This window comes from Electrona antarctica (assembly GCF_951216825.1).
Source record: "Electrona antarctica genome assembly, chromosome: 6".
Lineage (NCBI taxonomy): Eukaryota > Metazoa > Chordata > Actinopteri > Myctophiformes > Myctophidae > Electrona > Electrona antarctica.
In genome coordinates this window covers 56,133,907-56,159,974 of record NC_136811.1, presented here as the reverse complement: position 1 = coordinate 56,159,974, position 26,068 = coordinate 56,133,907, and the positions used below count along the sequence as shown (strand labels likewise).

Below are 26,068 nucleotides of genomic sequence, written 5' to 3'. Positions count from 1 at the left end.
AGAGCCAAAGAGAATGGATTCAGTTTTTCCCAGGTGTAAAGATAGTTTGTTATCAGCGAGCCAGGTGCAGATTCTACCGAGTTCAGAGCTGAGGGCATTTTCAACCTGCAGTTTGTCCCTGTCCGAGACCAGCAGTGCTGAGTCATCTGCGAACAGGAACAAGTTGCAGTCACAGGCTGAAGTCATGTCGTTTACATATATTAGGAACAGTAGAGGCCCTAGTATGCTTCCTTGTGGAACGCCACAGCTCACTGGGAGGGGGGGGGACAGTGTTCCGTTCACTTCCACCATCTGTTCTCTCCCCTCCAGGTAGGATTGCATCCAGCTCACTGATGTGCTATCGAAACCAATTGCTTTTAGCTTGTTAACCAGTATGGAGTGGTTCACGGTGTCAAAAGCCTTTTGGAGGTCCAGCATGACCATGCCGCAGTATTTGCCAGCGTCCACCTCTTGTTTGATGTGGTCGCTCAAATAGAGAAGGCATGTGTCAGTGGAGTGGGATGTTCTGAAGCCAGATTGGAACTCGTACAATAATTTATTAGTGGCAAGATACTTTTCAACCTGTTCATAGACTATTTTTTCCATCACTTTCGAGATGGAACTAAGAATAGAAATAGGGCGGTAGTTGCCGGGGTCTAATTTACTCCCTTTCTTGTGCAAGGGGGTTACTTTGGCCAGTTTGAAATCTTGGGGGACCTGTCCCTGTTTGATGGAGAGGTTTACTATGTGGGTGATGATTGGAGCTATAGAGATGGCTGAGTCTCTGAGAAATTTGGAGGGAATGTTGTCATGGCCTGTGGCCTTGTGGGGTTGGAGGGCACTCAGTTTCTTAATTATCTCATCAGTTGTTACCATAACTAGTTTAAAATCGTCTTTACAAACACCTAGGTTTTTGTAGAAGGTTGTAATGTGCTCTACACCAAAGAGCCCAGAGTGGGAGGGCAGTTTGTTAACCAGAGTTGTTGCTATGTTTGTAAAGAAGATATTCAAGTAGTTGGCCACATCAAGGTTGTCAGTGATGAGAGTGTTGTCAGATTTGATGTTTATGTTCGAAAATCTGGTTTTTAGTTTCTGACCATAGCTTAGTTGATTGTTTAGTAGCTTCCAGAGCTCATGAGGATTGTTTTTGTTTTCCTGAGCTTTATCATTAATGACGTTACTTTTAGCTGATTTGGTCATGGCAGTTACACTGTTTCGTAGTTTGATTCGTTGTGTATTTAGGTTGTTCAAACGAGCTTGGCGAACACTGTCGAAGCGCTTGGCTAGCTTTGACTTGCATTTTAGAACTTCAGAGCATTTTTTGTCTCTGGCTTTCATTGCAGCCAGTATGTCCGAATTCATCCATGGTTCCGAGCGGGTTTTGCCCCTGGTGGTTCTCAAAGGAGCCATGTTGTTCAGTACTGATGTAAATTTGGTTTTGAAGCCAAGCCAAGCTTCTTCGACAAGTGTGCTTTTAAGCTCATCGGACCAATCCAGACTCTCCAATACTTGGTTAAAGACCTCACTAGAGTAGGTTTTGAGGTCCCTTGATATGACTGTTTTGTGGCAGCTGGTCTTAAGTTTTTGTATTTTGCGGGTACAGAATATCATAAAATGATCACTAAGCCCACATACAATAACCCCTTTCTTGGAGATTCTGGATTTGTCCGAGGACAGAATGAGATCAATGACAGTTTGAGTAGAATCACACACTCTAGTGGGTTGGGTAGTTAGCTGACTGACACTATGTAGATCACAGAACTTACTGAATGACTTAAACACAGGTGCTTCCTTACGTTGCATGTCTGTATTGTAGTCGCCAATCAGGATTTTCTCTACACATTCCTCCTCAGCTAAGCACCCCTCAAGTATATCATAGAACCCATGTTGGTCAGGCGGTCTGTAGACGGTGCCCACTAATACTGATTTAGCCTTTTTGAAAATTAATTCAACCCACACAGTTTCAATTTCATCATGCTGTAAGTCAGTACGAGTTATGAGCACCTTAACTTTAAAGCCCTGATTTTACTGGAAATGTTGACAAAGACAACTAATATCTGCTTTATTTTGGGATTGTACTTAAATATAGGCTACTGTCATGATGTATTTTGGGTTTAGCTTAATCATTTCACAAGTTCCAAATTTGTATATAATTTGGACTTTAAAAAAAAGATAAAATAAGTATAAGATCAAACAATATGTATGCTATCAAGTTCAAACTCCTCTTAATTCTTGCAAAATATCATATTCATTCATTGTACCAAATTTTCGATTACCGACGCAACAACAGCGGTGTAACCATAGAGTATATATGGGTGTAACTCCACCCATCTGGCAGTCAAAAAACAGCAAACCAAACACACACACACACCCCCCGGTCCGCCTGTCAAATGGCCTCGTCCGGAAACTTTGTGTAAACCCGCTGGTTCCGCTCTAATCTCCATTCTTTATACTATACTATGTTTATTTGATACTATAAATAAACATGATAACAATACCGTGTCACAAACTGCCAAACCTGCCAAACCAATTAATATAATTATTAATATAATTTTTACAACTTTTTAATTTTTTTACAACAAAACTATAATTATTATGATTATTATGATTATTATGATTATTAGTGTGGGTGTGTTTGTGTGTGTGTGTGTGTGTGTGTGTGTGTGTGTGTGTGTGTGTGCGTGTGTGTGTGTGTGTGTGTGTGTGTGTGTGTGTGTGTGTGTGTGTGTGGGTGTGTGTTTGGGGGGGGGACTTAATACACACCATAACTCCGCCTCTTCCGGTACCAACCCGGATATGGACGGACGGACGTTGTTTTTTGGCGGCGCCATAATAAACGTCAACATCACATCAGCCCAAAAGGAAGGAAGCTCTTTAAAAACAAACAACTATCCTCAAACGTCACCTCAGCGCAATTAACGTTTACACCAATTTAACGTCGGGGCCTGTGACGGTATACGGTCGTTATGACGTCACGTTCGGGCTTATGACGTCGCTAAAGGAGGTCGTAACGTCGTCATTGTGCAGCTATAGCAGCGGCTCGAGCCGTGTGTGTGATCACCGCCGCCCCGCCAAGGTGGGTGGATTCATCATATCTGTGTGTATTTCTTTATTCACAGTACTACTCTGCTGCAGGTGCATGGCAAACACAGTGGTTCTCAGAGGGGGGTCCGGGGACCCCCATCCCTGGGGGGGGGGGGTCCTCTTGAGCCTGAGGGGGGAGGGTGGTCCCAGGGGGTCCCCCCAGCTAAGTGGATGAATTTGGTATTATAGCATCTAATTAATCTGATAGACTGTTATAAGCAACTTTATACCTAATATATAACAGATCTGCTATTACAATAATTTAATAAATACATAATCATTACAACGAAATGTCAATGATTTCTGAATGCATTTATTTTGTATATAATAATACATATTAAGCAGGTCGCAGTTAACTGTGGAATCTAGCGTTTCTGGTCAGTGTGTGTGTTGGTTGGTTGGTTGGTCATTGTGACATCACGTGACATCAGCCCCCATATATGGTGCCCAGGCCATCGTGATATATATATAGTAAATGTGACCTGCTGTCGCAGTTAAGCCCATATATGGAGATCATCAATATTGGCCAGCAACTCTACATCTGGCCTCTCAAACCTCAAACCCTTATTGTCATCGCTGTCACACACAAACCATTTATCTATCTGTCTGTGCAGCTTTGTTTTTTGTGCTTTTTACGTTATTTTCCCCGTAATTTAGTTGTTATGCCATTGATTCCTCCCCACACACTGTCTGTGTGTTGGCAGTTGGGCGCTGCTGCTGCATCCTAGCTACTCAACTGGCTCACCTGCCATCCTTCCTTCGATGTCTCCCTTTTGACTGATACCTGTCCATTTAAACTCTAGACGGGCCCACTCCAAAGTTATTAGTGCAACCGTGCCCAGCAGCCAGCAAAAACTAGAGTTCTTAACAGGCCCGAAAATTAATATCTTACCCCCATGCCAAAGCCCCAGCGCTCGCCCAGCAGTCTGCCGCCACCCAGGCGGATATGTTGATCTGACCCCCCATTCCAAAGCGCCAGCGCTCACCCAGCAGTCTGCCGTCACCCAGGCGGATATGTTGATCTAACCCCCCATTCCAAAGCGCCAGCGCTCACCCAGCAGTCTGCCGTCACCCAGGCGGATATGTTGATCTGACCCCCCATTCCAAAGCGCCAGCGCTTGCCCAGCAGTCTGCCGTCACCCAGGCGGATATGTTGATCTGACCCCCCATTCCAAAGCGCCAGCGCTCACCCAGCAGTCTGCCGTCACCCAGGCGGATATGTTGATCTGACCCCCCATTCCAAAGCGCCAGCGCTCACCCAGCAGTCTGCCGTCACCCAGGCGGATATGTTGATCTGACCCCCCATTCCAAAGCGCCAGCGCTTGCCCAGCAGTCTGCCGTCACCCAGGCGGATATGTTGATCTGACCCCCCATTCCAAAGCGCCAGCGCTCGCCCAGCAGTCTGCCGTCACCCAGGCGGATATGTTGATCTAAGGGGGTAGAACTATCATTGCACTGAAACAGCGTTCACGTGTCATCATGAACGTGCGCAATGATAGTCAACGGACCAGCGCGTTCATGAATACCAGATTCGGCCACTATGTCCATTTCGCCTCAGGGTTTCCTCCAGGTGCCGTCTCTATTCATATATACTCTAAGGTTGCACCACTTACTACACACGGTTGGGATTTTTGATATTTTGTTTTGCTTATTTCGTTTTGTTTTTGTTCAGGTTATCCAGCCAAGGAAATGCTGGAGTGTCATCCGGACTGGGTACCTTCACTCCGCCTCGGGAACGACGAACAGACGCCAACAAACGCCCAGCGCTGTATAAACCAGGAAGAGGAACCAATGAACGCAGAGCGCCGTGACCAGGAAGTGAACCCAACACCCGCCCAGTGCTGTAACCACGGGGGCAGGCCGGTGACATCATCAACACACGCCCAGTGCTGTAACCACGGGGCCAGGCCGGTGACATCATCAACACACGCCCAGTGCTGTAACCACGGGGCCAGGCCGGTGACATCATCAACACACGCCCAGTGCTGTAACCACGGGGACAGGCCGGTGACATCATCAACACACGCCCAGTGCTGTAACCACGGAGCCAGGCCGGTGACATCATCAACAGCAGCCCTACCAGAGGACAACATATCAGGTAGGTGTGCTGTGCTGTCCCCATAAAAATCACACCCGTGTGAAGTGAGGGGCGCTCTTATCATCGTACATCATCACGACGTAAACATGTCTATTTGCTCAGACACTATGATGTAAAATCCTCCATGCATTGTCAAGGGGAATTTAATGTTTGTAGGACGAAAATAGCCCCTTCCGCTACGCACGCGAAAGCTTGACAAGCTTACGCTATGCTTCGCAATTAACACTTTAATTGCCCGGGGTTATTTAATCCATTACAGCGCCCATTCGATTTATAAACACGGACCCCTTTTCCGGACGGACCGGTTGTTGTTGTGGATGTGTGTGTAGCAGCTAATAATAGCCACAACACTCTCTAGAGTCGATCGACAACAACGGGAGACAAGAATAAATCTATCGAGACTAGCGACTGGACCGCCGTCTAACACAGGATCTTTTTTCGCAATTATACGGGATGATTTAGATCGCGAGTTATGAACGTTTTAAGATTTTCGTTTTCATCAGCTAAACAGGGGAGGGAGTCTTTCGATGACGTCTCACTCTTACGCAACACCGAGGATTGCCCAACAGGCGCTCCTGGGCTATGGAGCCATGCGATCCGTTCTCATATCAATAAACTTCGTCTTTTGGACAATACTTCGTCCTGAGCGTCGAGCGTTACTAATAGAACGGACAAAGAACTTCGTCCTGGGCGTTGGGGGTGTTAAGGAATCTCGGGAAAGCTTGCCTCCATGTTGCCTTCAACGAGACTGACATAATTATCAATATATTATATTTTAGTCGCCGTTTTAGTCGGCATACTGTATCTTAGTTTTTATTTAGTATTTTTCCAGTCGTTTTTCGGCATAGCTTTTACGTAGTCCAAACGCTGGTATACTAAGTTGTAACTGAAAAATATTACACAAAAAAATACTAATTTCATATTTCTCATACAGGGATCGCCAATGCACCTGCACCATCTACACCACCCCATAGTGCTGACCTGGGGTCAGCTCTGACGGAGAACACCGCCCGTACCCCATCTACACCACCCCATAGCGCTGGCCTGGGGTCAGCTGTGACGGAGAACACCGCCTGTACCCCTCCCTCTCCATCTGACCTGGGGTCAGCTCTGAGGGAGAACACCGCCCGTACTCCATCTACACCACCCCATAGCGCTGACCTGGGGTCAGCTCTGACAGAGAACACCGCCCGTACCCCATCTACACCACCCCATAGCGCTGACCTGGGGTCAGCTGTGACAGAGAACACCGCCCGTACCCCATCTACACCACCCCGTAGCGCTGACCTGGGATCAGCTCTGAGGGAGAACGCCGCCCGTACCCCTCCCCCTCCATCTGACCTGGGATCAGAGATGACCGATTGTTGGCAGGTGATGTTTGCGTGGATTAGCGCTGGGCGATATGGAACAATATAATATCACAATATTTATTTTGAGCAGTATCACGATACACGACATTATCATGATGGTTTTTATGGTAATTTTTCAAGTTACTTCACAGTATAACCACCTACAAGGTAACAAGAAAAAGGAGTACGGGCCTATTTAGACCAAACTACTAAAGAAACCGCCACTCTACACAAGTATAAATTAACCCATTTAGACCTGAGACCTGATTCTACAAAATATCTTCTAAAGACAGTTTTCTGAAAAAAACGTATGTTTCTATATCACCAAAATAAACTCCCCCCTGTCAGGTGTAAAGGAGCAACTTGGGCAGTCAGGCATGAAGGAAGCATGAGTTCAAGTCCGTTGCTCTCCCCATGTCCCCCATATATGGGGACTAGGTTGGCGGAGGGTGTGTAGAGCCCAGGATCACATTAGATAATTGACACAGGGGTGAAAAATGGGTTACAAAATCATGGGATAAAAATAAAAAAAACACCAAAAGGGGTTCCCGTCCTGAATGGGTTATGGTATAGAACCGTGTGACATGCAGTAAAGGCAATTGGGATCGGGAGTCGAACCTGCGGCACACTGCCAGACTGGATTGCCAGTCATGGTGCCTGGACGGCTGAGCCACCGCCCAGGCCGCTGTGCAATACTTTAAAACAGTTGTCATGTTTCTCATACGTGCCTAAAATTGCCGATATTTGCGCCGCCCTCGTTGAAAACCATGTATTCCAGCTTGTCACTCTGCCGAGTGCCGCACTACGAGCTTGTAGGTCTGCTATTTTTTTTAAATCTTGAAAATGTGGCTCAAATCTCTGAATATATATATATATATATATATATTCTTTCAGAGTGAACGTTTTTAACTCAAATCTTTGCTTCTGAGGGGAGGGGTTCCTGGAACAACATATTTTCAGATTGGGGTCGGCGACCAAATACATTTTCGGGGGTCCTTGACATGAAATATTGAGCACCACTGATATAGAAACATGAGGTTTTTCAGAAAACTGTCATCATTTAGAAGACATTGGTTAATGGTGTCGTGTGTCCGTTGGTCCCCCAGATGGGCGAGGATCACGGCGAGCTGTACAGCAGCGATGAGGAGGAGTGTTCGGGGGACGGGCTGTACCGCCGCAGGAAGCTGGCGTGCTGGGAATGCGGAGAGAAGTTCCCGTGCAGGTATTGATTGATTGATGGATTGATTGAAAACTTAATTGAAAATTAATTCAAAAGGTTTACAGACACAAGAAAGCCGTTAGGCTTGTTTCCGTTGTGGTGCTTTTGGGGTAAAGGGGACACGGGGAGTAACACAACAAAACAGACAAAAACTAAATACCATTTGTGACCAGATTTGACTGAGAGCCTGCCAACCTCCAGCTCCTCCTTTTTTGTTTTTATCCAAAATAGCACAGGCAGACTCTTCACATACTAGAGCATGTCTGAAATAAGTGTCAGAGCTGAAATCAACATGTAAATATGAAATAAATGCTTAAACATGTAGCTAGGTGTAATGTTAGAGTCCACAGAAGACATGTAAATATGAAATAAATGCTTAAACATGTAGCTAGGTGTAATGTTAGAGTCCACAGAAGACATGTAAATATGAAATAAATGCTTAAACATGTAGCTAGGTGTAATGTTAGAGACCACAGAAGTGAACTTTTCAAGCCTGTTTTCTCAACTCGCTGTTTCTCTGCAAGACATTACTCTATAAGCCATATCTCCAAATCTGGTGAACAACCAATATGTCAATTTGAAGCTATGATTCCCTGCTTTCATATGACATGAAAAAACGAAAAGAAATCCAATGGCAGTCCCTCAATCAAATTTGGCCACATTTATATTTTGCCCTGACCCTGCCCCCCTTCCTTTGGGGAAGGAAGGGGGGCAGGAGACGAAGACATAACAAGAAACAAAAACACAAAAAAGATCAGTAGATTTCAGTGTAAAATTAGCCATTACGACGGCATCAAGACTATACCGACACTAAAAGATTCCAGGTGACTAAAATGTGAATGACAACTATTCAAGAGACTTATGACTAAAACTAAAATAGAAATTTGTTGCCAAAAACAACACTGGTGTTTGTTTGTTTATATTTTTTTCTGATCCCCCCCCCCCCCGTGCAGATACACCCTGATGACGCACTACAAGAGCCATGACGCGCGCGCCACCTGCCACATCTGCCGCGTCACCTTCTCCCGCAAGCTGTCGCTCCACACGCACCTGACCAACGCGCACGCGCACGCCATGCCCGTCCGCTGCGCGGGAGGCTGCTTCCGCTTGTTCGGCGACCCGCACGAATACAACAACCACAAGGCCACGCCCTGCGCCGGCGTTGTCCCGCCCCCATGCTTCCGGTCCTCCCCCCCCGAACTACCTCCTCCTCCTCCTCGGCCCTTTAACGGCGGGAAAGAAGCCCGGGTCGACACGTCGACTGAACCGCCCGGCGCCGCCGTTTCTTCTTCTTCTTCTTCGTCGTCGTCTTCGGTATCGCCGCCGCCGCCGTCGTCTCCTTCGGTGCCGGATGTCCCGTCGCTCGACCGGGACCGGGAGGGCGACGGCAAAGCTGTCGGCGAGTCTGAGACTGAAGAGGACGGCGAGTCACTGACAGAGTCCAGAGCCTTCACCGCCATGGAGGCCGACCGCGAGTCGCAGACGGACTCCAGGCCCTGTGCCGCCATGGAAGACGAAAGCCAGTCACTGACAGAGTCCAGAGCCTTCACTGCGACAGACACTGACAGCGGGTCACAGACAGGGTCACAGACAGACTCCAGAGCGTTCACTGCGATGGAAGACGAAACTGCAATGGAAGCCAGCGAGTCACGGACACGGTCCAGGTCCTTCACCGCGACCGACGCTGACAGCGAGTCGCGGACACGGTCCAGAGCCTACGCTGCAGTGGAAGATGGAAGCGGGTCACAGACAGAGTCACAGACAGAGTCACAGACAGGGTCCAGACTGTTCGCTTCAACAGGTGCTGACAGCGAGTCACAGACAGAGTCAAGAGCCTTCGCTGCGATGGAAGACGAAACTGCAATGGAAGACGAAAGCGAGTCACAGTCCAGACCCTTCACTGCAACAGCCGCTGACAGCGAGTCACAGACAGAGTCCAGGCCCTTAGCTGCAGGGGAAGATGAACGCGAGTCACAGACAGAGTCACAGACAGAGTCCAGGCCTTTAGCTGCAGGGGAAGATGAACGCGGGTCACAGACAGAGTCACAGACAGAGTCCAGGCCTTTAGCTGCAGTGGAAGATGAACGCGAGTCACAGACAGAGTCACAGACAGAGTCCAGGCCTTTAGCTGCAGTGGAAGATGAGCGCGAGTCACAGACAGACGCCGGGCCCTTCGCGGGCGTGCAGATCAAACAGGAGCCCCCCGACCGCTTGGAGTGCGACAGAAACGTGCTCCCTCCCGTCGGTGCGCCGCCGCCGACGTCCTCGAGCCCGCTGGCGAACGGCGGCCCGACGGACTGCGGCCGCGAGGACGTGCGGCGAGAGCACGCCTACGCCATGCCCTGGGAGATGAAGGAGGAGGAGGAGGAGGATGACCGCCACGAGTGGGGCAGCGAGGGCACGGCCAGCTGCCACGAGGACTCGCACTGGCAGGTACGATACTGGTGTTTGAAGCATTATGTTATACTTTAGCTATTGAAAAATCTCAACATGTTTTCCAAATCATGACCGTTTCCTCAAATCAGTGGCTCTCAAACTATTTCATTTCAAGCAAAGATTTGAGTAAAATATGTGAAATAATATATATATTCACAGATTTGCACACATTTTCACGATTTTTCAAAAATAGCAGATATACGAGCTTGTAGAGCTGCTATTTTTCAATAGCTAAAGCTTAAAATAATGCTTAAAGGCGTAGTGAAACGGAAATGGTGGACATTTTATTTTGAAGTTTCAGACGGTCTCAAGTTGAAACACCGCTATGAAGTTTCTGAACCAATCAGAGCGTCGCATCCCTTCAGGGGATGGGACGGGTAGCTATGCTACGCAGGACAGCGTGTGGATGTTTGTTTACAAATCAGATACTCGGCCAGCTTTACCAGTTTACTCTTAATGTGGCTTATTTCTACCCTATAATGTTTTCAGATACATTTTTTTAGCGTGATTAAGTTGAAACCGAGTAATACACTCTCTGGATGTTACCTTGAATGGGAATAAAAACGGAATATTTCTGTAATCAGTAGCAGCTGTGCAGCCTGTGCTGGACGGATGCGGAGATATGGGTAATTAAACTGGTGAGCTTCATTTGTATTGGCTTTTATCGATGTGGGCCTCGACACGTCATCACGCAGCACGTTTTCGTTTTCAGGAAGTAATACAAAATATATTTTTATGGACGTTTGATATAAAAACACACACAAATGAGAATTTTCCCATTTTTTTGGCATCCATTGTTAGGTATGCCCATATGATGACCACGGAGATGGTCTAAAAGTGTGAAAAACGTATTTTTCATTTCACTACACCTTTAAAACACGAAAAAGGGGTTCCCGTCCTGAATGGGTTAAGCTGACGATTAATTGCCACACACAATTGCCGTGTTTTCTGAAACACAGTTTTCTGAAAAAGCTATGTTTCTATGTCAGTCGTTCTTCGGTTTTTAAAAAATAGCAGACCTACAAGCTCGTAGCGCGCCACTCGAGCTTGTAGATCTGCTATTTTTCAATAGCTAAAGCATAACGTAATGCTAACACCAAAAGGGGTTCCCGCCCAAAATGGGTTAATATATTGTCATTTCCCCCAAAATGTACAAAACTGTGGAAGTATAGAGCGTCGCAGTCCCGCCCCCTTTCATGACGACGCCAGGCCCAAGGAAGCTCTGAGAAGGAAGGGAAGTGGTCACGTGACTGGGCTGTGCCCATGACACTTTCATGGACACTTTCATGGGAGCCAAACTACCCGGAAGTTTGGCAGAATGCACTGGAGTCAATGAGAGCTCAGTGACCAGCTCATGAACATTATTTATGAATGACTGAGACCTTTTGTAAAGTAATCACTTCTGGAAAATATCAGAAGATGTAACACATTATTGTCTGCTGTGTTGTTATTCGATGTGTACATTGTGTAATTTTTATAGAGGTATGGTATCTAAAGAGCACAAAGTACCTTTCTGAACGCACCAAGTATCGCGAGACTTCCCACCGTTTCCTGTCTGGCAGCCAAATCTCGCGATACTTCGGAGCCAGAAACGATGCCTGCTGCTGTTTAGATCCTCAGATAAAATGATATACTGTGCACATCGAAGAGCAAGTGATTAGAAAACAACCTGTGATTTGTCTTCTGTTATTTTCCAGAAGTGATTACTTTACAAAAGGTCTCAATTGTTCATGAATAATGTTTGTTATGAGCTGGTCCAGCCGGCTCCATTCACTGCCATGTATTCATTGCACTTCCGGTGTGAGTTTGGCTCCCATGAAAGTGTCCATGAAAGTGTCATGGCGCAGCCCAGTCACGTGACCACTTCCCTTCCTTCTCAGAGCTTCCTTGGACAGGCCCAGGAAATAGTTCCCAATGCATTTTTCCCCATAGACATTATAAAAAGTATTAATTTAAAGACCTTTTAAGCGTCGTACGAAGCCAACTAGAGTCGTGACAAATCATGACAACAAACACAATATTTTGGACCAAACAAATAATTACAAAGAAGAAAAACAACAAAAAAAGTGTTGTAACCTGCCGTTTTTTTCTTCTTTCTAATTATTTGTTCGGCCCGAAAAATTTTGTTTGTTGTCATGATTTGTCACAACTCGAGTTGGCTTTGTTAACTTGTAGGTCTGCTATTTTTGAAAAATCGTAAAAATGCGGCACAAATCTTTGAATAGGTATATATTCTTTCAGAGCGAACTTTTTATTTTTATTCGACGTCAGGCCTAAATGGGTTAAATAAATACTTTTTGAAATGTCTATGAGGAAAATGAACGGGGAATCATTTCCTGGGCCCTGGTAGGGGGCGGGACTGGGCCCCGGTAGGGGGCGGGACTGGGCCCTGGTAGGGGGCGGGACTGGGCCCTGGTAGGGGGCGGGACTGGGCCCTGGTAGGGGGCGGGACTGGGCCCTGGTAGGGGGCGGGACTGGCCCCGGTAGGGGGGCGGGACTGGTCCCCGGTAGGGGGCGGGACTGGTCCCCGGTAGGGGGCGGGACTGGGCCCCGGTAGGGGGCGGGACTGGGCCCCGGTAGGGGGCGGGACTGGTCCCTGGTAGAGGGGCGGGACTGGGCCCTGGTAGGGGGCGGGACTGGGCCCTGGTAGGGGGCGGGACTGGGCCCTGGTAGGGGGCGGGACTGGGCCCTGGTAGGGGGCGGGACTGGGCCCTGGTAGGGGGCGGGACTGGTCCCTGGTAGGGGGCGGGACTGGTCCCTGGTAGGGGGCGGGACTGGGCCCTGGTAGGGGGCGGGACTGGTCCCTGGTAGGGGGGCGGGACTGGGCCCTGGTAGGGGGCGGGACTGGGCCCTGGTAGGGGGCAGGACTGGGCCCTGGTAGGGGGGCGGGACTGGGCCCTGGTAGGGGACGGGACTGGGCCCTGGTAGGGGGGCGGGACTGGTCCCCGGTAGGGGGCGGGACTGGGCCCCAGTAGGGGGCGGGACTGGGCCCCGGTAGGGGGCGGGACTGGGCCCCGGTAGGGGGCGGGACTGGGCCCCGGTAGGGGGCGGGACTGGGCCCCGGTAGGGGGCGGGACTGGGCCCCGGTAGGGGGCGGGACTGGCCCCGGTAGGGGGCGGGACTGGGCCCCGGTATGGGGCGGGACTGGGCCCCGGTAGGGGGCGGGACTGGGCCCCGGTAGGGGGCGGGACTGGCCCCGGTAGGGGGCGGGACTGGTCCCTGGTAGGGGGCGGGACTGGGCCCCGGTAGGGGGCGGGACTGGGCCCCGGTAGGGGGCGGGACTGGGCCCCGGTAGGGGGCGGGACTGGGCCCCGGTAGGGGGCGGGACTGGGCCCCGGTAGGGGGCGGGACTGGGCCCCGGTAGGGGGCGGGACTGGGCCCCGGTAGGGGGCGGGACTGGGCCCCGGTAGGGGGCGGGACTGGGCCCCGGTATGGGGCGGGACTGGGCCCTGGTAGGGGGCGGGACTGGGCCCCGGTAGGGGGCGGGACTGGGCCCTGGTAGGGGGCGGGACTGCGACACTATTTGGTCTACAAGCTTTACAACACGTCATAAAGAGGTTTTAAAATGCATGAACATTGTTACTGTACGTGTACTGTACTTCCAGGCGCCGGGCGGCAGAGCCACCGACCCCAACGACAGCAGCCCGGGGCGGAGGCCGAGGCGCGAGGGGACCAGGAGGTCGGCCCGCATCGCCACCATCTCACAGGTAAGGGTGGGGCGATAATCCTTACATTTTAGTCACCTGGAAATGGAATGTTAGGGTTAGGGTTAAAAGGTATTTTGGCGGGCCTTGATGCCGTCGTAACCTCGTAATGACTGATTTTACACTTGCTGAAAATACCAGATCTACAAGCCCACAACGCGTCGCAGCAAGCTTGTAGATCTGCTATTTTCAGTGTAAAATGACTTATACTGGATTTCTTGTCCACTAGTCCCTTTCTAACATTTTAGTCTAGTTTTTATTTGTTGACAAATTGTCAATATATTTAGTCTTAGTTTTAGTCATCATAGCTTAGTTTTCATTTAGTTTCCATTTAGTGTTCGTCGGTGTAAAAAGGTAGTCGACAGACATTTTTTTGTCATAGTTTTAGTCGACAAAAACACTGATTAGCATCCCTGCTCACAACGTGTTGTGAGCTTGTTTTAGACCTGCTATTATCTTTTTACATGAACCCTGTTCCTGTGCTGCCCCCTACTGGCAGGCCTCTCAGACCCCCTTTCTACCGGTTGGTTCCCAATGGGAACCAGTTCAGTTATTTTTTGGTTCTTAGTCCAATTGGTGGGAAAAACTAGACCTATATTAAATTGTTTATAGCAGGATCAATACAAGTAAATTAATACATGACAACCCTTCCACAGTAGTAGCTTTTTCATATTTTCGATTATTTTGCATATTTTCCTACATAATGCCTCATTTGCATATTTAAAAATGTAAAATTTGAAATACTATAAAGCATTGTCTTCGTGTAAGTAATCAATTGGGGAAGTGTCATGGTGATAACAATCTAATAAAGCTATGGTTTTGCTACTCAATTCATAATTAACGTTCCAATGTTGGAGCTCTGGCTCATGGACTAAGAACCACAAAGAACTGAACCAGTTCCCATTGGGAACCAACCGGTGGAAAAGAACTGAACCGGTTCCCACTGGGAACCAACCGGTGGAAAAGAACTGAACCGGTTCCCATTGGGAACCAACCGGTGGAAAAGAACTGAACCGGTTCCCATTGGGAACCAACCGGTGGAAAAGAACTGAACCGGTTCCCATTGGGAACCAACCGGTGGAAAAGAACTGAACCGGTTCCCATTGGGAACCAACCGGTGGAAAAGAACTGAACCGGTTCCCATTGGGAACCAACCGGTGGAAAAGAACTGAACCGGTTCCCACTGGGAACCAACCGGTGGAAAAGAACTGAACCGGTTCCCATTGGGAACCAACCGGTGGAAAAGAACTGAACCAGTTCCCATTGGGAACCAACCGGTGGAAAATAACTGAACCGGTTCCCACTGGGAACCAACCGGTGGAAAAGAACTGAACCGGTTCCCATTGGGAACCAACCGGTGGAAAAGAACTGAACCAGTTCCCATTGGGAACCAACCGGTGGAAAAGAACTGAACCGGTTCCCATTGGGAACCAACCGGTGGAAAAGTTGTCTCAGAGGGACTCGTCCAGCCTGTCCAGTATGTATATTAATACTGTGCTGCCCCCTACTGGCAGGCCTCCCAGAGGGACTCGTCCAGCCTGATGAGTCCCCTGTCCAGCCCCAGCAGCTCGGACCACTCCGACGTGGACCCCGACTGGGGCGGGGGAGGAGGCCAAGCCGCCCACAGGAAGCACCTGACCATCGGGCCGATCAACGCCACGTGCGTCCTGTGTGGCCGCGGGCCCTTTAAGTGCCTGAGCGTGCACAAGACGCGCTGCCCCGTGAAGAGGGGCGACCTCACCTGCTGCCACTGCCAGCAGCGGCTGCCCTCCGAGAAGGATCTGCTGGAGCACAAGGTTAGTTCTACCCATTTAGGCCTGAGGTCGACATTTTTTAAAAATGTATTTTTAAAATCATGTTTCTCAGTTGGTTCTCAAACTATTTCATGTCAAGGGACCCCAAAAAGTATATGTAATTGGCCACCAACCCCCATCTGAAAATATGTTGTTCCAGGGACCACCTAAAACTCTGAAAGAATATATATTCAAAGATTTGAGGCACATTTTCACGATTAAAAAATAATAGCAGATCTACAAGTTCATAGCGCGGCACTCGGTGCCGCGCTATAAGCTTGTAGATCTGCTATTTTTCAATCGCTAAAGTATAACATAATGCTTAAAACACCAAAAGGGGTTCCCGCCTAAAATGGGTTAAATGCTGGATTTATTCAATTGACGTAACAATACATGTCATTCCACATTATGTCCGATAGGTGGCAGTGCTACGTTCACTGCGTTTATATATTTACCGGTATATGTTTATATTGTAGGTGATCTGGTATGGCTGTGTTCTGTGTTTATATATATATGTATGTATATATTGTAGGTGATCTGGTACGGCTGTGTTTATATATTTATGTATATATTCTAGGTGATCTGGTACGGCTGTGTTTATATATTTATGTATATTTTTTAGGTGATCTGGTACGGCTGTGTTTATATATTTATGTATATATTTTAGGTGATCTGGTACGGCTGTGTTTATATATTTATGTATATATTTTAGGTGATCTGGTACGGCTGTGTTTATATATATATTTATCTATACATTCTAGGTGATCTGGTACGGCTGTGTTTATATATATATATTTATGTATATATTCTAGGTGATCTGGTATGGCTGTGTATATATATTTATGTATATAATCTAAGTGATCTGGTACGGCTGTGTTTATATATTTATGTATATATTTTAGGTGATCTGGTACGGCTGTGTTTATATATATATTTATCTATACATTCTAGGTGATCTGGTACGGCTGTGTTTATATATATATATATATTTATGTATATATTCTAGGTGATCTGGTACGGCTGTGTTTATATATATATATTTATGTATATATTCTAGGTGATCTGGTATGGCTGTGTTTATATATTCATGTATATATTCTAGGTGATCTGGTACGGCTGTGTTTATATATTTATGTATATTTTTTAGGTGATCTGGTACGGCTGTGTTTATATATATATATATTTATGTATATATTCTAGGTGATCTGGTACGGCTGTGTTTATATATATATATTTATGTATATATTCTAGGTGATCTGGTACGGCTGTGTTCTGTGTTTATATATTTATGTATATATTCTAGGTGATCTGGTACGGCTGTGTTTATATATATATATTTGTCTCCACCAGGCCGAAGGCATGGGGAGAGAGTATGTTTTGCACTTTGTCCGTGTGTGTGTGTGTGCGTCCTTCCTTCCTTCCTTCCTTCCGTCCGTCTGTTACCAGCTAATCTCCGGCACCGTTGGCCCGATCCATGCCAAACTTTGCACACACACTCCCTGGATGCCAACGACGAACCTAGACCAAAACCAGCCTCATGGTGGCGCTATAACAGGGCAATTCCTGTTTTACCTATAACTGCATCGTTCTGTGTACAACTTTGTATGCGCACTCCCTAGAGGCATGGAAAAACATTTTCCCTGCATCCCTCCACATCTGCCGGTTATAGTGCCACCATGAGGCCGATTTCTGCAAAATACATTGTTTATATTAGTCACACAGATTTCATCCAAATCTCATGCAAATCGGTATACATGATCTCTGTAGTCATGTGATCAAGACGAGTCTGTTTGATTTCTCAGATTCTACACTGATTGGCTAAGATTGCCTTCCAAAGTCTTCAGGAGTGGCCCGTTTTGTACAAAATGCTGCACATGTCCTGCTCATCCAGAATTCTATCCTCAGAGATGCTATGAGTGATCTGACTCTGCATTTCCTCAACACAATGAAGAAAATTGTTGCAAAAAACAAACAAACATGTTTATATCACTCCTAAACATTTTGCCAAACATCACACACACTCCTATCCTCCTGGTGGAGACCTGTGCCCAGAAGGGTCTGGTACGGCTGTGTTTATATATATATATATATATATATTTATGTATATATTCTAGGTGATCTGGTACGGCTGTGTTTATATATATATATATATGTATATATTCTAGGTGATCTGGTACGGCTGCGCGCTCTGCCGGCAGATCTTCCCGTACCGCGCCGGCTACGAGGTGCACGCCTGCGCCAACGGGGGCGGGGTGGTGGTGAAGCCCCGCCCCCAGCCCTTCATCCAGATGAGCTGCTCCGCCTCCCCGGTGCTCGCCAACATCAACCGCTGTCACCTCTGTGACGCCTTCTTCTCCGCCAGCAGGTACACACACACACACACACACACACACCTGTGTGACGCCTTCTTCTCCGCCAGCAGGTACACACACACACGCATGCACACACACACCTCTGTGACGCCTTCTTCTCCGCCAGCTGCATATGTACTAGGCATGTAACGATATATCGTATATCGATATATATTGATATTAATCCCGACGATATGAATCGATTCATTAAAATAAAATAAACGATTTTCAAAAAAAAAAAAAAAGGGGGGGCTATGTGTGTGATGTGAAATGTGAGCTTTAGTCATATTCCATCATATTCAAGTGCTTTTGGAGAGAAATTAGTCACTTTCAGTAGTAGAGCACTGTAGAGGGGAGCTGTGTGTGTCTGTGACTAGAGGGGAGCTGTGTGTGTCTGTAGAGGGGAGCTGTGTGTGTCTGTGACTGTAGAGGGGAGCTGTGTGTGTCTGTAGAGGGGAGCTGTGTGTGTCTGTAGAGGGGAGCTGTGTGTGTATGTGACTGTAGAGGGGAGCTGTGTGTGTCTGTAGAGGGGAGCTGTGTGTGACTGTGACTGTAGAGGGGAGCTGTGTGTGTCTGTGACTGTAGAGGGGAGCTGTGTGTGTCTGTGACTGTAGAGGGGAGCTGTGTGTGACTGTGACTGTAGAGGGGAGCTGTGTGTGTCTGTGACTGTAGAGGGGAGCTGTGTGTGACTGTGACTGTAGAGGGGAGCTGTGTGTGTCTGTGACTGTAGAGGGGAGCTGTGTGTGTCTGTGACTGTAGAGGGGAGCTGTGTGTGTCTGTGACTGTAGAGGGGAGCTGTGTGTGACTGTGACTGTAGAGGGGAGCTGTGTGTGTATGTGACTGTAGAGGGGAGCTGTGTGTGTCTGTGACTGTAGAGGGGAGCTGTGTGTGTCTGTGACTGTAGAGGGGAGCTGTGTGTGACTGTAGAGGGGAGCTGTGTGTGTCTGTGACTGTAGAGGGGAGCTGTGTGTGACTGTAGAGGGGAGCTGTGTGTGTCTGTGACTGTAGAGGGGAGCTGTGTGTGACTGTAGAGGGGAGCTGTGTGTGTCTGTGACTGTAGAGGGGAGCTGTGTGTGACTGTAGAGGGGAGCTGTGTGTGTCTGTGACTGTAGAGGGGAGCTGTGTGTGGCTGTAGAGGGGAGCTGTGTGTGTGTGACTGTAGAGGGGAGCTGTGTGTGGCTGTAGAGGGGAGCTGTGTGTGTCTGTGACTGTAGAGAGGAGCTGTGTGTGTCTGTGACTGTAGAGGGGAGCTGTGTGTGTCTGTGACTGTAGAGGGGAGCTGTGTGTGTCTGTGACTGTAGAGGGGAGCTGTGTGTGTCTGTGACTGTAGAGAGGAGCTGTGTGTGTCTGTGACTGTAGAGAGGAGCTGTGTGTGTCTGTGACTGTAGAGAGGAGCTGTGTGTGTCTGTGACTGTAGAGAGGAGCTGTGTGTGACTGTAGAGGGGAGCTGTGTGTGTCTGTGTCTGTAGAGGGGAGCTGTGTGTGTCTGTGTCTGTAGAGGGGAGCTGTGTGTGTCTGTGACTGTAGAGGGGAGCTGTGTGTGACTGTGACTGTAGAGGGGAGCTGTGTGTGACTGTAGAGGGGAGCTGTGTGTGTATGTGACTGTAGAGGGGAGCTGTGTGTGTCTGTGACTGTAGAGGGGAGCTGTGTGTGACTGTAGAGGGGAGCTGTGTGTGTCTGTGACTGTAGAGGGGAGCTGTGTGTGTCTGTGACTGTAGAGGGGAGCTGTGTGTGACTGTAGAGGGGAGCTGTGTGTGTCTGTAGAGGGGAGCTGTGTGTGTCTGTAGAGGGGAGCTGTGTGTGACTGTAGAGGGGAGCTGTGTGTGACTGTAGAGGGGAGCTGTGTGTGACTGTGACTGTAGAGGGGAGCTGTGTGTGACTGTGACTGTAGAGGGGAGCTGTGTGTCTGTGACTGTAGAGGGGAGCTGTGTGTGACTGTAGAGGGGAGCTGTGTGTGACTGTAGAGGGGAGCTGTGTGTGTATGTGACTGTAGAGGGGAGCTGTGTGTGTCTGTGTCTGTAGAGGGGAGCTGTGTGTGTCTGTGACTGTAGAGGGGAGCTGTGTGTGACTGTGACTGTAGAGGGGAGCTGTGTGTGACTGTAGAGGGGAGCTGTGTGTGTCTGTGACTGTAGAGGGGAGCTGTGTGTGACTGTAGCGGGGATCTGTGTGTGACTGTAGAGGGGAGCTGTGTGTGTCTGTGACTGTAGAGGGGAGCTGTGTGTGACTGTAGAGGGGAGCTGTGTGTGTCTGTGACTGTAGAGGGGAGCTGTGTGTGTCTGTGACTGTAGAGGGGAGCTGTGTGTGTCTGACTGTAGAGGGGAGCTGTGTGTGTCTGTAGAGGGGAGCTGTGTGTGTCTGTAGAGGGGAGCTGTGTGTGTCTGTGACTGTAGAGGGGAGCTGTGTGTGTCTGTAGAGGGGAGCTGTGTGTGTCTGTAGAGGAGCTGTGTGTGTCTGTGACTGTAGAGGGGAGCTGTGTGTGACTGTAGAGGGGAGCTGTGTGTGTCTGTGACTGTAGAGGGGAGCTGTGTGTGTCTGTGACTGTAGAGGGGAGCTGTGTGTGTCTGTGACTGTAGAGGGGAGCTGTGTGTGTCTGTGACTGTAGAGGGGAGCTGTGTGTGACTGTAGAGGGGAGCTGTGTGTGTCTGTGACTGTAGAGGGGAGCTGTGTGTGTCTGACTGTAGAGGGGAGCTGTGTGTGTCTGTAGAGGGGAGCTGTGTGTGTCTGTAGAGGGGAGCTGTGTGTGTCTGGAATTGGAATTGAAATCTTTATTTGAATAAGCAATTTAAAACAATATAAACAGAAACGACAGAATAAGTACAAAATAATAAAAAAGCAAATTCAAAAGGAGTGAGAAGAAGCAAAGCTTATTGCTCCCACCCCCTTTCCATCATTACTAAGTATCATTAATCATATACATTGTGTCATCATATACATGTGACTGTAGCGGGGAGCTGTGTGTGTCTGTGACTGTAGAGGGGAGCTGTGTGTGTCTGTAGAGGGGAGCTGTGTGTGTCTGTGACTGTAGAGGGGAGCTGTGTGTGTCTGTAGAGGGGAGCTGTGTGTGTCTGTGACTGTAGAGGGGAGCTGTGTGTGTCTGTAGAGGGGAGCTGTGTGTGTCTGTGACTGTAGAGGGGAGCTGTGTGTGACTGTAGAGGGGAGCTGTGTGTGTCTGTGACTGTAGAGGGGAGCTGTGTGTGACTGTAGAGGGGAGCTGTGTGTGTCTGTGACTGTAGAGGGGAGCTGTGTGTGTCTGTGACTGTAGAGGGGAGCTGTGTGTGTCTGTGACTGTAGAGGGGAGCTGTGTGTGTCTGTAGAGGGGAGCTGTGTGTGTCTGTGACTGTAGAGGGGAGCTGTGTGTGTCTGTGACTGTAGAGGGGAGCTGTGTGTGTCTGTGACTGTAGAGGGGAGCTGTGTGTGTCTGTGACTGTAGAGGGGAGCTGTGTGTGTCTGTAGAGGGGAGCTGTGTGTGTCTGTGACTGTAGAGGGGAGCTGTGTGTGACTGTAGAGGGGAGCTGTGTGTGTCTGTAGAGGGGAGCTGTGTGTGTCTGTGACTGTAGAGGGGAGCTGTGTGTGTCTGTGACTGTAGAGGGGAGCTGTGTGTGTCTGTGACTGTAGAGGGGAGCTGTGTGTGTCTGTGACTGTAGAGGGGAGCTGTGTGTGTCTGTAGAGGGGAGCTGTGTGTGTCTGTGACTGTGCCCAGGTGATGATGGTCGTTGATGCTCATCAAGGAAGGCAATTATGTTTCTGCACTGTCAAAAGTAATGCTACTTCTTTTGCAATGTAGTTAAATAAAAAATCTCAGGGGGGAAGATAAATTATATAAAATTAAAAAAACGGTTTCTTTAAAATATATACTGTATATATTTTTTTATATCGTGAAAAATCGTATTGTGAACCTCATATCGTGATACGAATCGTATCGTGAGTTGAGTGAATCGTTACATGCCTAATAGGTACAATTAAATTCGAATACCAAACGACTCGCCCCTTTACCAACTCGCCCCCACGAAATGTTATAATGTAGTTAGCAGTTCATTTAGTATGTCCCTCCCTCTCTGAAATCTGAAATGATCTTGTATACAGATTTATTTGATTGTATAGTAGTCGATCTCTATACTCTCTATACTACTATAGAAAGAATACCATGACACAGAGACGGTGACTGCTTAATTAAGTTGATGTAGGACCTTCTAGCAGTTAATTTCGTTTTATTAAACCCATTTCTTCCATGTATAGCCCATGTTTAGTAATGGCATCATCATGCTATTATGCCTGTGGATATACAGAGTGAACTTAACAATGATACAATAATATTATAATACCTTTTAAATAATCACCAACATGCATTATGTTTGTTATTTACAGCTAGGTAGAGTAGTGGGGCGAGATGGAAAAGGGGCGACCGTACCTGTTATTTACAGCTAGGTAGAGTAGTGGGGCGAGGTGGAAAAGGGGCGACCGTACCTGTTATTTACAGCTAGGTAGAGTAGTGGGGCGAGGTGGAAAAGGGGCGACCGTACCTGTTATTTACAGCTAAGTAGAGTAGTGGGGCGAGGTGGAAAAGGGGCGACCGTACCTGTTATTTACAGCTAGGTAGAGTAGTGGGGCGAGGTGGAAAAGGGGCGACCGTACCTGTTACCTTCAATTCAATTCAAAGGGCTTTATTGGCATGAGAAAACATACGTTTACATTGCCAAAGCAAAAAGCACAATACAACAATACATCAATACAATCATCTACATAAAATGCTATCTATAAATAAATGACCCCCCCACCCCCTCCCCCCTCCCCAACAGGGACCTGCTGAACCATAAGGTTGAAGCTCACAGCACCAAGTTCAGCATCCAGGTCAACCTCCCGCCGGGCGGCGCAGACAGCAGCGCTACCTATCCCCCTCCCCCTCCCGGTCAGTCGCTGGTCCACCACGCCGCCCCCCCGCCCCCCTATCAGCTGACCCTCGCCCCCGCCCCGCAGCAGCCCCTCCTCGCCGCGCCAGGGTCCTCCTCCTATCCCGGCGGTGCCTTCGGTCAGGTGACGTACCGCCACCACCATCCTCCTTCGTATACCTCCGCCCCTCCTCCCCAATACCCCCCACCTCCCGGATACCCCTCCTCCTCCTCCTCCAACCCCAACAAGCCCCAGCTGAAGATCATCGCCATCTTCCAGAACACGAGCCGCGAGCTGGCGCTCCAGAAGCGCCTGGCCACGCCGTGGCGCTCCAAGACGCCGTACTCATGCCGGCAGTGCGGCGCCGTATCGCGGCAGCCCTCGCTGGCCGTGGCGCACCGCTACCTGCACCGGAGGAGGAGCGGCGGCGGCGGGTGCCGCAGCCGCGGACGCCCCTACCGCTGCGACGGCTGCGGCCGCGCCTTCCTGCGTCGGCTGCACCTGCTGCGGCACTGCGTGCGCCACGCGGACACCACGGGATACGTGTGCACCGGCTGCGGCGAGAGTTTCTACGGGGCGAGGCTGCTGGCGCGCCACGTGCAGGCGGGGCGACGACGCAGACGCACGCCGAAGGCAAAGACGAGGAAAACTCCTCGCCGAGGAGGAGGAGGAGGAGGAGGAGGAGGAGGAGGAGGAGGAGGAGGAGGAGGAGGAGGAGGAGGAAGAGGAGGAAGAGGACGTGACAAGACGGCGAGCACCGTCGGCACAGAGTGCCGCCGGCTGGACGCGTTCTCCTGCGAGGACTGCGGGGAGGTGTTCGCCCGCGCCTCGGCGTACATATGGCACCGGCTGAAGAACGAACCGCACCACGAACGCCACCCTAATAAACGGAACGAACCCCCCGTACCCTAACGTCGTCACCTCCTCGCCGTCGCCAGGCTTTTCCACCTCGGGAGTTACTACAATTTCCGTGTGATCCGATTCGGGAGCGGATGATATCGTTATGTCATGTTGTAGTCATTGGTTTGTAAATATCATCCTGATGACTACAAAACCATGACTACAACATGACGTAGCGATATCATCCTGATGACTACAAAACAATGACTACAACATGACGTAACGATATCATCCTGATGACTACAAAGCAATGACTACAACATGACGTAACGATATCATCCTGATGACTACAAAGCAATGACTACAACATGACGTAACGATATCATCCTGATGACTACAAAACAATGACTACAACATGACGTAACGATATCATCCTGATGACTACAAAACAATGACTACAACATGACGTAACGATATCATCCTGATGACTACAAAGCAATGACTACAACATGACGTAACGATATCATCCTGATGACTACAAAACAATACTACAACATGACGTAGCGATATCATCCATGATGACTACAAAACAATACTACAACATGACGTAGCGATATCATCCTGATGACTACAAAACCATGACTACAACATGACGTAACGATATCATCCTGATGACTACAAAACAATGACTACAACATGACGTAACGATATCATCCGCTCCCGGATCAGAAACCCGAAAAGGATCGCTGCCCAGGCGACCCATACCCTTGCGTCTCGCGTTGCCAGACTGTTTGCCTCGCGCAATTTTCAAATGCTTCCCGTCATGCAGTCTAGGAGCAACAGAAGCTCTGATAATGAGCAAAGTTACTGCGGATTTGAAGCCTCTTCCCCACTTGTCTTTACAGTCGCGCAAATGTATCCTAATATAAATAGAAATGATCTAAACGTATAGCTTGCTGCTTAGCAGAAATGGAAATAGAAAGATTAAATGTAATGATATTCTGTAAGTATGTTTTCGTGAACGGAAATGGCAGCTTCCTTACTCGGTTGTAGGTGTAGTTCCAGACTGTATACAGTATAGCAGTGGTCCCCAAAGTGGGGTCCGGGGACCCCCAGGGGACCTTGAGAGAGTTCCAGCGGGTCCCCAGCTAAAATGATCGTTTGGAACCAAATGGACCCTTATGGGTCTGCAACTCTGAGAGTGTACAAATACACTCTCAGAGTTAAATTAACATTGATTTTACAATATAAATTGGGGGTCCCAGAGATAGCAATGCCATTAAATGGGGCGTCCGCATGTCAAACCTGGGGGGTACTTGAAATGAAACGGGTTGAGAATCACTGCTAGAGCCGTAAAAATCTTCTCTCATATCTTTGGCATATCTTTTCAAATGGGGGTCCGCGGGATATTAATTGGTGTCAATTTGGGGGGATTGTGGAATAGTTGTCTGGCTACTACGAGACTACCCTTACCCTAAACGGAACGAACCCCCCCCATACCCTAAACGCCCCCCCATACCCTAAAAACGGAACGAACCCAGGAAATCATAGCTCTTCTTCAACTCGTGGATAATTTGTGTTGTGTGTTTTTTAATACATGGAGTCTACCGTGGTGTACCGAGAGACGTTTAATACATGGAGTCTACCGTGGTGTACCGAGAGACGTTTAATACATGGAGTCTACCGTGGTGTACCGAGAGATGTTTAATACATGGAGTCTACCGTGGTGTACCGAGAGACGTTTAATACATGGAGTCTACCGTGGTGTACCGAGAGGTGTTTAATACATGGAGTCTACCGTGGTGTACCGAGAGGTGTTTAATACATGGAGTCTACCGTGGTGTACCGAGAGATGTTTAATACATGGAGTCTACCGTGGTGTACCGAGAGACGTTTAATACATGGAGTCTACCGTGGTGTACCGAGAGATGTTTAATACATGGAGTCTACCGTGGTGTACCGAGAGATGTTTAATACATGGAGTCTACCGTGGTGTACCGAGAGACGTTTAATACATGGAGTCTACCGTGGTGTACCGAGAGGTGTTTAATACATGGAGTCTACCGTGGTGTACCGAGAGACGTTTAATACATGGAGTCTACCGTGGTGTACCGAGAGGTGTTTAATACATGGAGTCTACCGTGGTGTACCGAGAGACGTTTAATACATGGAGTCTACCGTGGTGTACCGAGAGGTGTTTAATACATGGAGTCTACCGTGGTGTACCGAGAGACGTTTAATACATGGAGTCTACCGTGGTGTACCGAGAGGTGTTTAATACATGGAGTCTACCGTGGTGTACCGAGAGATGTTTAATACATGGAGTCT

General features: G+C 48.6%; 1 protein-coding gene across 1 annotated transcript; it reads left to right on the top strand.

Moving 5' to 3' along the window:
• Positions 1-2,858: 2,858 nt before the first annotated feature.
• On the top strand, positions 2,859-24,165 carry LOC306925743 (uncharacterized protein). The gene is made up of 9 exons (XM_079504777.1): positions 2,859-3,055; positions 4,736-5,161; positions 6,096-6,532; positions 7,617-7,732; positions 8,683-10,162; positions 13,771-13,872; positions 15,384-15,665; positions 17,828-18,027; positions 22,810-24,165. The coding sequence occupies exons 2-9, from the start codon at positions 4,753-4,755 to the stop codon at positions 23,810-23,812; spliced, it is 4,029 nt and encodes a 1,342-aa protein (XP_079360903.1). The 5' UTR covers positions 2,859-3,055; positions 4,736-4,752; the 3' UTR covers positions 23,813-24,165.
• The last annotated feature ends 1,903 nt before the right edge of the window (positions 24,166-26,068 follow it).

What these genes read in the sequence shown, in the direction of transcription:
- LOC306925743 (XM_079504777.1), top strand. Translation starts at nt 4,753, where the DNA reads ATGCTGGAGTGTCATCCGGACTGGGTACCTTCACTCCGCCTCGGGAAC. An exon ending in ACGAGGACTCGCACTGGCAG is followed by an intron (nt 10,163 to 13,770) that starts GTACGATACTGG and finishes CTGTACTTCCAG; the next exon opens with GCGCCGGGCGGCAGAGCCAC. An exon ending in GCCTTCTTCTCCGCCAGCAG is followed by an intron (nt 18,028 to 22,809) that starts GTACACACACAC and finishes CCTCCCCAACAG; the next exon opens with GGACCTGCTGAACCATAAGG.